General features: G+C 38.3%; 2 protein-coding genes across 2 annotated transcripts; both read right to left on the bottom strand.

The window, feature by feature from the left end:
* Positions 1-262: 262 nt before the first annotated feature.
* Positions 263-991, bottom strand: LOC138366668 (zinc finger protein 543-like). The gene has a single exon (XM_069327904.1). It carries the CDS (start codon positions 989-991, stop codon positions 263-265), a length of 729 nt encoding a protein of 242 aa, XP_069184005.1.
* A 73-nt stretch (positions 992-1,064) lies between these two features.
* Positions 1,065-1,571, bottom strand: LOC138366666 (zinc finger protein 543-like). The gene has a single exon (XM_069327895.1). The coding sequence runs from the start codon at positions 1,569-1,571 to the stop codon at positions 1,065-1,067; it is 507 nt and encodes a 168-aa protein (XP_069183996.1).
* Between the last annotated feature and the right edge of the window lie 10,809 nt (positions 1,572-12,380).

Genomic DNA, 12,380 nt, shown 5'->3' with positions numbered 1-12,380 from the left:
ACGTCATCGAGCGGAACATTAGTGAACAGAGAGTCGACATCAAGACTAAGCATCTTACAGGAGGGCTGAAGGCGCAGTCTTTCTATGAAGTCCTGAGAGTGACGAAGGTGGGCAGGGGAAAGTGCCAAGGTAAGGTGTCAGGGTTTTAGCGACCCAGGAGACAGGAGGATAGCCAACAGAGCTCCTGCGTCTAATAGTTCTAATATAAATGACATATTTCAGCCAAGTTATTGTGACTCCTCGTATGCACACAGACTCTTCATCATCGTGCAGTACCACACTGACTCTCCTGCATGGTGCAGTACCATACTGACTCTCCTGCATGGTGCAGTACCACACTGACTCTCCTGAATGGTGCAGTACCATACTGACTCTCCTGCATGGTGCAGTACCACACTGACTCTCCTGCATGGTGCAGTACCATACTGACTCTCCTGCATGGTGCAGTACCATACTGACTCTCCTGCATGGTGCAGTACCATACTGACTCTCCTGCATGGTGCAGTACCACACTGACTCTCCTGCATGGTGCAGTACCATACTGACTCTCCTGCATGGTGCAGTACCACACTGACTCTCCTGCATGGTGCAGTACCACACTGACTCTCCTGCATGGTGCAGTACCACACTTACTCTCCTGCATGGTGCAGTACCACACTGACTCTCCTGCATGGTGCAGTACCATACTGACTCTCCTGCATGGTGCAGTACCACACTGACTCTCCTGCATGGTGCAGTACCACACTGACTCTCCTGCATGGTGCAGTACCACACTTACTCTCCTGCATGGTGCAGTACCACACTTACTCTCCTGCATGGTGCAGTACCACACTGACTCTCCTGCATGGTGCAGTACCATACTGACTCTCCTGCATGGTGCAGTACCACACTGACTCTCCTGCATGGTGCAGTACCATACTGACTCTCCTGCATGGTGCAGTACCACACTGACTCTCCTGCATGGTGCAGTACCACACTGACTCTCCTGCATGGTGCAGTACCACACTTACTCTCCTGCATGGTGCAGTACCACACTTACTCTCCTGCATGGTGCAGTACCACACTTACTCTCCTGCATGGTGCAGTACCACACTGACTCTCCTGCATGGTGCAGTACCATACTGACTCTCCTGCATGGTGCAGTACCACACTGACTCTCCTGCATGGTGCAGTACCATACTGACTCTCCTGCATGGTGCAGTACCACACTGACTCTCCTGCATGGTGCAGTACCACACTGACTCTCCTGCATGGTGCAGTACCACACTTACTCTCCTGCATGGTGCAGTACCACACTTACTCTCCTGCATGGTGCAGTACCACACTGACTCTCCTGCATGGTGCAGTACCATACTGACTCTCCTGCATGGTGCAGTACCACACTGACTCTCCTGCATGGTGCAGTACCATACTGACTCTCCTGCATGGTGCAGTACCACACTGACTTTCCTGCATGGTGCAGTACCATACTGACTCTCCTGCATGGTGCAGTACCACACTGACTCTCCTGCATGGTGCAGTACCACACTGACTCTCCTGCATGGTGCAGTACCATACTGACTCTCCTGCATGGTGCAGTACCATACTGACTCTCCTGCATGGTGCAGTACCATACACAGTTAAGTATTGCATCTCCATCGTAAGACCATCCAGAATATAAAAGATAAATGTGCAGGAAAATATCTTATATATTGATATGCGTGTATATTATTATCAAGTGTAAATACACGAGTAAGAATGAGAGAGCAACATAATGAGGATCACACAGAAAACGTTTAATATTCTCATGAATATTTTACTGGACGCCATAATTGAGGCAACAGTAAATTTGCATCGTATTACGATTTGTTATTTTTTTTAACTCATCTCATCAAAATATAAAATTGATGATATTCTTTGTTTCATAGAAATATTTTTGGTACAGCAAGTGATGTGTCCAAATTGTCTGACACGATCTTGGAACCTTTACATCCATGTTGTCTGCCATAGTCTGCCTCAACCTTTACATCCATGTTGTCTGCCATAGTCTGGCCTCAACCTTTACATCCATGTTGTCTGTCATAGTCTGGCCTCAACCTTTACATCCATGTTGTCTGCCATAGTCTGGCCTCAACCTTTACATCCATGTTGTCTGCCATAGTCTGGCCTCAACCTTTACATCCATGTTGTCTGCCATAGTCTGGCCTCAGCCTTTACATCCATGTTGTCTGTCATAGTCTGCCTCAACCTTTACATCCATGTTGTCTGTCATAGTCTGCCTCAACCTTTACATCCATGTTGTCTGTCATAGTCTGGCCTCAACCTTTACATCCATGTTGTCTGCCATAGTCTGGCCTCAACCTTTACATCCATGTTGTCTGTCATAGTCTGCCTCAACCTTTACATCCATGTTGTCTGCCATAGTCTGGCCTCAACCTTTACATCCATGTTGTCTGCCATAGTCTGGCCTCAACCTTTACATCCATGTTGTCTGCCATAGTCTGCCTCAACCTTTACATCCATGTTGTCTGCCATAGTCTGCCTCAACCTTTACATCCATGTTGTCTGCCATAGTCTGCCTCAACCAGCACTTTCACAATTGAAGGTAAAGGAAAGGTCCAATGAATGTGAAAGTTCTTACACATACATCCCGTTCTTACCTTATTCTTACATTTATCCAATTCTTACGTTCATCAAATTCTTATCTTATTATTATATTCCTCTAATTATTATCTTATTATAATATTAATCTAATTACTATCTTATTCATACATTTCTCCTACTCATACATTCATCCTATTATTAGTAAGACTACATTAGCAGTCTTCCAAAGTTTTGACAGTTCTCCTGTTCCTAATGATTTGTTATACACCATTGGGAGTGGTTGGTACCGCGCTTCTGTTCCTACATTTAGTATCCATGATGAGATTCCATCTGGGCCTATAGCTTATGCCACGTTCAACTCAAGCAAATGCTTCCTTTCCTCCCCACTGGTATCTCAAACTCCTGCAGTCGTACCTGGTTAGATATTCGCTCTCTTATTCTCTTTCTTCTTCTTCTTCTTCTTGCTCTAATATGAAGACCATCCGGAATTTATTTTTGAGTTCCTTGCACACTTCCGTGTCGTTAGTAGTGAACTCTTTTGCTTCTATCCTCAGTTTCATTACCGGTTCTTTCCCTGTTGTTTTCCTTTTGATGTGACGGTGCAGCAATTTGCCTTATTTGCCCGTCATTTTAATACTGACTTTGTGTCTCTTCTCACCCTGATGAATTCATTTCTGTCACTCTGCTAACTTTCTCTGCTGTCTGGTGTCCTGTTATTTCTACAGTTGTTGCACGCCCTTGTACTTAGTTGCTTTGCCAGCTTACATCCCTGATTAATCCATGGGTTCCTCACTTGCAGTGTTTTCCTTTTGGAATGAGACAGGCTTGTCTGCTGCCTCCTTACACTTCTGCGTTATGTAGTCCATCATGTCTTGGGCCGTCTTTCCTCTGAGCTGCTTCCTACTTTATATATGTAACGAATTTTATCTCGTCGCAGTTTGCCTTTCGGAATGCCAGCCATTTGTTTTCTGGTCCTTTCCTTGAGTACGTTAACCCTACTTCTGCCAGATACTCAAACATCAGTACACTGTGATCGCTCTTTCCCTCGGGGGCTTCGACGTTGATTCTTCTTATGACGGAATCGTTCACAGGGTCAAATCTCGCTGGTTCGTTGTTGCCTTTCATTCCTGTGGGTCCCTCTGACACGCTGCTTATCAGGTTTCTAATTATCACATCCAATAGTCTCTGTTTTTGTCCTTCTCTCTATCTCTTTCAATGTCTGACAGTGTTCTCTCTCTCTCTCTCTCTCTCTCTCTCTCTCTCTCTCTCTCTCTCTCTCTCTCTCTCTCTCTCTCTCTCTCTCTCTCTCTCTCTCTCTCTCTCTCTATCTATCTATCTATCTATCTATCTGAGAGACACTATCTCTAGATAGTGTGATAGATAGAGTATGACTCAGATCGAGACACTATCTCTATCTGAGTGTCTCTGTATGCTTCTCTGTTTGACTATCTCTATCAATATTGTCTCTCTGACTTCCTGTCACTGTCTGTCTCTGTCTCTTTTTGTATGTTTCACTGTCAGTCTGTCTGTGCCTGTCTGTCTTTATCTGTATGTCTGTCTTTGTCACTATTCCTGTGTTTATCTCTCTCTGTCGCTCTATATCTCGGTCTCTATGTATCTTTGATTAATTTTCTCTGTCGCTCTGTCTCTCTGTCTCTGTGTGTCTCAAATTTTCTCTCTCTGTTTATGCCTGTCTCTGTCTTTATCTGTCGGTCTCTTGTTATGAACCCCAGAGAACCGTAGGAATTGCGCCCTGCTCCATAATGAGAGATAGTCCTCACTCGGTCCTACAGAGATTCAAGATAAAAGTTTTAGTATGAGTAAAGTAAAGTAAAACAGAGAGGAGTAAAACACCTTTAGATGATACAAAAAAGAATTGTGGAGGCATTAGTGTGTCACTGAACAACTTTGGAGGAGCAAGAAAAGTTAGCGACAGTATTTTGGATTCCCACAGGTGAAGACGTCGATGACGGCATCGCTAGCCAATGGGGAACGTGGCCAGTTATCTTGTGTTGATGCCTAGATACATGAATTAGGCATGCATATAGTGATTATTGTTATGACCTAATGTAGCCTGGTGGAATGAGTCTACCCCAGTCAGAGTTATTCTGCCTTCCGGACCTGTCTGGAAGGTCAGAGGAAAGGTGTATATATTAAATATATAATAAACGCCAGTGAATAATTTAAAAATATGAGCAGAGGGTGATCACTTAAATAAGTGACATGAAATGAGATGTAGATACTTTGGAGACATGAAGTGACGCTAGCAGGACGTCGTGGCCTCACTTGAGCTACAGCAGTCGTCAGATGTGTTGGTTGTACTTTGTTGATTTCCTCGGAGGATGGAGAATATCGGTCCCTGTGTTAGTGGTGCAGCGAAGGCTGCTTGTTTGCAAGTGTGAGGAAGCTGTTGGTGACTTAATGCCCCATTTCTCTGTAATTTTGATAATTTGAGGCGGCCTGGAAGTGAGTGTTTGGTCGCCTTTGTGGAACTCTAATTGTTGTGCTTCCTCAAGAGGGAGGAAGCAAGCAGGTGTTTGTGTTGTGGAGCCTGCTGGGCGAAACTGTGTTTTCAAGTCAGGAGCAGAAGAGCTGTGAGGCAGTCTTAAAGAAACTTTATTGAACGTTTTAGAGGACGCCATCTTGGAGGGCCGGAGTTGAACGCCCTTGAGCTACGAATTCTACGGTTTGTGTGGGAGAACTGCAACGTTTGTGTGGGAGAACTGCAACGTTTGTGTGGGAGAACTGCAACGTTTGTGTGGGAGAACTGCAACGTTTGTGTGGGAGAACTGCAACGTTTGTGTGGGAGAACTGCAACGTTTGTGTGGGAGAACTGCAACGTTTGTGTGGGAGAACTGCAACGTTTGTGTGGGAGAACTGCAACGTTTGTGTGGGAGAACTGCAACGTTTGTGTGGGAGAACTGCAACGTTTGTGTGGGAGAACTGCAAAGTTTTGTGTGGGAAAAGTTAGTGAGAGAACTTCGTAAAGGAGGAGGAGTGTAAGCTGAACTGCAAGGTGGTGCAGGAGTTCCAGTTGAGGAGTGGAACTCCAGTGACATAGTGAAACTTCAAGGAGTGTAGGAAGCTACACGTATCTTGTGTGAAGCCGGTGGAGGAGCTTCACTGACATTCAAGGATGACTTCATGTGCAGCTGATTGGAGGAACTGCAGGAGTACCTTGCGTGATATTTTGAGGACATAGATTGATGATTGTTCTAGAGGACCTCGAGTAATGGAACAAAGGATCTATTGGACACAATGATGTTTAAGGGACACAATGATGTTGGACACAATGATGTTTGATTGTGTTTTGGCACGAAAGGCGCAGTGCAAGATGAGAGATTGATGCTTTTTGTAGAGTAGGAAATATGTGAATCTTTTATGTCCCAGTTATTGCAGCCTAAAACAGTGAAGGGAGCAGAAGGTTGTAGGCTGAAATTTAAGCAGCAGCCTGATACAGTTATACATTGGAGACATAAGACGATATTGGAGTGTTATCAGTTGGCAGCAGCCGAAGAGGTTGCATTGTTTTATAACTGTTCCCGAATGTATATTGTGAATGTTCTTATGTATTAAATATTATATTTCTTAGCTGGATTTTGCTCCTGTCCAGGGAAGTCACAGCGGCTCAAGAGCGGGTGTGTACTCACGACAACTAAACAGTGTGAACCGTACCCCAGAAATAAAGGTGACGCTGAACCCCTCTCCCAGAACCAGACGCTTACCAGGGTGATCTCCTAAATAACTACAAGCACTCCAGCGTCCATTGGTGGTCGCTTGACGGTCGATATTATGAAGTGATATAACAGAATTAAGATGAAATAGTATGATGGAGACGAGAGCGACACATGCAAGCTCGATGGTGGTTGATTTTTAACTGACAGCGAGTGCACTGCAGTGAGGACATTTTAGGAGTGGACTCGCCGGATAAAGGGGAGCACTCTTCACAGTGTGGGGGTGATAGCCAGCATAGTGGAGTTATGTTATATATATATATATATATATATATATATATATATATATATATATATATAAATATATAAATATATATATATATATATATATATATATATATATATATATTTATATATATATTTATATATATATATATATATATATATATATATATATATATATATATATATATATATATATATATATATATATATATATATATATATATATATATATATATATATATATATATATATATATATATATATATATATATATATATATATATATATATGTCATACCTAGTAGCCAGAGCGCACTTCTCCGCCTACTACGCCAGGCCCGATTTGCCTAATAAGCCAAGTTTTCATGAATTAATTGTTTTTCGACTACCTAACCTACCTAACCTAACCTAACTTTTTCGGCTACCTAACCTAACCTATAGAGATAGGTTAGGTTAGGTTAGGTAGGGTTGGTTAGGTTCGGTTATATATCTACGTTAATTTTAACTCCAATAAAAAAAATACACCTCATACATAATGAAATGGGTAGCTTTATCATTTCATAAGAAAAAAATTAGAGAAAATATATTAATTCAGGAAAACTTGGTTTATTAGGCAAATCGGGCCTTGAATAGTAGGCCCAGAAGTGCGTTCTGGCTACTAGGTACGACATATATATATATATATATATATATATATATATATATATATATATATATATATATATATATATATATATATATATATATATATATATATATATATATATATATATATATATATATATATATATATATATATATATATATATATATATATATATATATATATATATATGACCATGTCAGACCACGGAGGAAAAATGAAACAGGAAATTTCCTTAAGTACTTTCGTATATTAAATACATCTTCAGAAGGTCATTTTACAGATCGAGTGATGGGTATAAATAGGCAGGAAGGAGTGGTGAAGTAAGGTGAGGTACAATACTTGGACAACGCAGAAGGCCCATTGGCCCATCAGATGCACCCAATTGGCACATCCGATGTAGCACAATGGCCCATCTGATACAGCAGACATACAAGCATAATATATAGGTAATTATAACATAAAGAAGTAAATATATACAATAAATTAGTGAGACAAATGTTTTTCAATGATTCTACTTAAATCGCCCTTTAGCTGATCTATTAGAAATGGATCTAAGTTATATAGACCACTGCTAATATTCAAATTACTTTCTTTGGTGATCTGTATCAAAGCAGATTCAATTATGTTTCTGTTATATAACAGAAACATAATTGAATCTGCTTTGAATGCTGCTTTGTTATATAACAGAAACATAATTGAATCTGCTTTGATACAGATCACCAAAGAAAGTAATTTGAATATTAGCAGTGGTCTATATAACTTAGATCCATTTCTAATAGATCAGCTAAAGGGCGATTTAAGTAGAATCATTGAAAAACATTTGTCTCACTAATTTATTGTATATATTTACTTCTTTATGTTATAATTACCTATATATTATGCTTGTATGTCTGCTGTATCAGATGGGCCATTGTGCTACATCGGATGTGCCAATTGGGTGCATCTGATGGGCCAATGGGCCTTCTGCGTTGTCCAAGTATTGTACCTCACCTTACTTCACCACTCCTTCCTGCCTATTTATACCCATCACTCGATCTGTAAAATGACCTTCTGAAGATGTATTTAATATACGAAAGTACTTAAGGAAATTTCCTGTTTCATTTTTCCTCCGTGGTCTGACATGGTCACATTCTTAATCACGTGTTTATTTTCGTGATATACACATATATATATATATATATATATATATATATATATATATATATATATATATATATATATATATATATATATATATATATATATATATATATATATATATATATATATATATATATATATATATATATTTATATGTATATATATATGTATATATATATATATATATGTCGTACCTAATAGCCAGAACCCACTTCTCAGCCTACTATGCAAGGCCCGATTTGCCTAATAAGCCAAGTTTTCCTGAATTAATATATTTTTTCTAATTTTTTTCTTATGAAATGATAAAGCTACCCATTTCATTATGTATGAGGTCAATTTTTTTTTATTGGAGTTAAAATGAACGTAGATATATGACCGAACCTAACCAACCCTCCCTAACCTAACTTAACCTATCTCTATCGGTTAGGTTAGGTTAGGTAGCAGAAAAAGTTAGGTTAGGTTAGGTTAGGTAGGTTAGGTAGTCGAAAAAACATTAATTCATGAAAACTTGGCTTATTAGGCAAATTGGGACATGCATAGTTGGCTGAGAAGTGCGTTCTGGCTATTAGGTACGACATATATATATATATATATATATATATATATATATATGTCGTACCTAGTAGCCAGAACTCACTTCTCAGCCTACTATTCAAGGCCCGATTTGCCTAATAAGCCAAGTTTTCCTGAATTAATATATTTACTATAATTTTTTTCTTATGAAATGATAAAGCAACCCTTTTCTCTATGTATGAGGTCAATTTTTTTTTATTGGAGTTAAAATTAACGTAGATATATGACCGAACCTAACCAACCCTACCTAACCTAACCTAACCTATATTTATAGGTAAGGTTAGGTTAGGTAGCCAAAAAAAGCTAGGTTAGGTTAGGTTAGGTAGGTTAGGTAGACGAAAAAACATTAATTCATGAAAACTTGGCTTATTAGGCAAATCGGGCCTTGAATAGTAGGCTGAGAAGTGCGTTCTGGCTATTAGGTACGACATATATATATATATATATATATATATATATATATATATATATATATATATATGTCGTACCTAGTAGCCAGAACGCACTTTTCAGCCTACTATGCAAGGCCGAATTTGCCTAATAAGCCAAGTTTTCACGAATTAATATATTTTCTCTAATTTTTTTCTTATGAAATGATAGAGCTACTCATTTCATTATGTATGAGGTAAATTTTTTTTTATTGGAGTTAAAATTAACGTAGATATATGACCGAACCTAACCAACCCTACCTAACCTAACCTATCTTTATAGGTAAGGTTGGGTTAGGTAGCTGAAAAAGATATATATATATATATATATATATATATATATATATATATATATATATATATATATATATATATATGTCGTACCTAGTAGCCAGAACGCACTTCTCAGCCTACTATGCAAGGCCCGATTTGCCTAATAAGCCAAGTTTTCATGAATTAATTGTTTTTCGGCAACCTAACCTACCTAACCTAACCTAACCTAACTTTTTCGGCTACCTAACCTATAAAGATAGGTTAGGTTAGGTAGGGTTGGTTAGGTTTGGTCATATATCTACGTTACTTTTAACTCCAATAAAAAAAATTGACCTCATACATAATGAAATGGGTAGCTTTATCATTTCATAAGAAAAAAAATTGAGAAAATATATTATTTCGGGAAAACTTGGCTTATTAGGCAAATCGGGCCTTGCATATTAGGCCGAGAAGTGCGTTCTGGCTACTAGGTACGACATATATATATATATATATATATATATATATATATATATATATATATATATATATATATATATATATATATATATATATATATATATATATATATAAATATATATATATATATATTTATATATATATATATATATATATATATATATATATATATATATATATATATATATATATATATATATATATATATATATATATATATATATATATATATATATATATATATATATATATATATATATATATATATATATATATATATATATATATATATATATATATATATATTATTAAATATGACCGAAAAAGTAAGATTAATAATTCTAACACGAATTTTCTCAATCTTTCGTACATTACGCTTCACTGTTGGAGGTAAATCAAAAATCACTTCTCCAAAATTCATTTTTATTTCTAGTCTGACGCGACACGGGCGCGTTTCGTAAAACTTATTACATTTTCAAAGACTTCACAAATACACAACTGATTAGAACGTATCTCTGATTTTATATCTACATTTGAGTGAGGTGGGAAGGGTGATGTGGCATTAACACAAGACAGAACAGGAGGGGATATTAATAGGGTATTAAAAGTATCAACACAAGACAGAACAGAAACAATGGGTATTGAATAGAAGTGTTTGTAGAAAGCCTATTGGTCCATATTTCTTGATGCTTCTATATTGGAGCGGAGTCTTGAGGTGGGTAGAATATAGTTGTGCAATAATTGGCTGTTGATTGCTGGTGTTGACTTCTTGATGTGTAGTGCCTCGCAAACGTCAAGCCGCCTGCTATCGCTGTATCTATCGATGATTTCTGTGTTGTTTACTAGGATTTCTCTGGCGATGGATTGGTTATGGGAAGAGATTATATGTTCCTTAATGGAGCCCTGTTGCTTATGCATCGTTAAACGCCTAGAAAGAGATGTTGTTGTCTTGCCTATATACTGGGTTTTTTGAAAGGGTCCTGAAAGATATTGTTAATAGAAACGTTATCCCTACAGACAAAAATCAGAGGATACAACTGACGATTTACTATAAAACCAGAAAAACGGCCAGCCTACTCATGAGAAACTCTCCAGACGCTTTAAAAAACAGAACGCTTTAAAAGAGACTAATGTCGTCTATGCCTTCAAATGCCCACTTGGGGACTGTAAGCTCCAAAAAACCCAGTATATAGGCAAGACAACAACATCTCTTTCTAGGCGTTTAACGATGCATAAGCAACAGGGCTCCATTAAGGAACATATAATCTCTTCCCATAACCAAACCATCGCCAGAGAAATCCTAGTAAACAACACAGAAATCATCGATAGATACAGCGATAGCAGGCGGCTTGACGTTTGCGAGGCACTACACATCAAGAAGTCAACACCAGCAATCAACAGCCAATTATTGCACAACTATATTCTACCCACCTCAAGACTCCGGTCCAATATAGAAGCATCAAGAAATATGGACCAATAGGCTTTCTACAAACACTTCTATTCAATACCCATTGTTTCTGTTCTATGGATTGGTTATGGGAAGAGATTATATGTTCCTTAATGGAGCCCTGTTGCTTATGCATCGTTAAACGCCTAGAAAGAGATGTTGTTGTCTTGCCTATATACTGGGTTTTTTGAAAGGGTCCTGAAAGATATTGTTAATAGAAACGTTATCCCTACAGACAAAAATCAGAGGATACAACTGACGATTTACTATAAAACCAGAAAAACGGCCAGCCTACTCATGAGAAACTCTCCAGACGCTTTAAAAAACAGAACGCTTTAAAAGAGACTAATGTCGTCTATGCCTTCAAATGCCCACTTGGGGACTGTAAGCTCCAAAAAACCCAGTATATAGGCAAGACAACAACATCTCTTTCTAGGCGTTTAACGATGCATAAGCAACAGGGCTCCATTAAGGAACATATAATCTCTTCCCATAACCAAACCATCGCCAGAGAAATCCTAGTAAACAACACAGAAATCATCGATAGATACAGCGATAGCAGGCGGCTTGACGTTTGCGAGGCACTACACATCAAGAAGTCAACACCAGCAATCAACAGCCAATTATTGCACAACTATATTCTACCCACCTCAAGACTCCGGTCCAATATAGAAGCATCAAGAAATATGGACCAATAGGCTTTCTACAAACACTTCTATTCAATACCCATTGTTTCTGTTCTGTCTTGTGTTGATACTTTTAATACCCTATTAATATCCCCTCCTGTTCTGTCTTGTGTTAATGCCACATCACCCTTCCCACCTCACTCAAATGTAGATATAAAATCAGAGATACGTTCTAATCAGTTGTGTA

Source organism: Procambarus clarkii, chromosome 2, assembly GCF_040958095.1.
Source record: "Procambarus clarkii isolate CNS0578487 chromosome 2, FALCON_Pclarkii_2.0, whole genome shotgun sequence".
Taxonomy (NCBI): Eukaryota; Metazoa; Arthropoda; class Malacostraca; order Decapoda; family Cambaridae; genus Procambarus; species Procambarus clarkii.
This window is presented reverse-complemented; position numbering and strand designations above follow the sequence as displayed.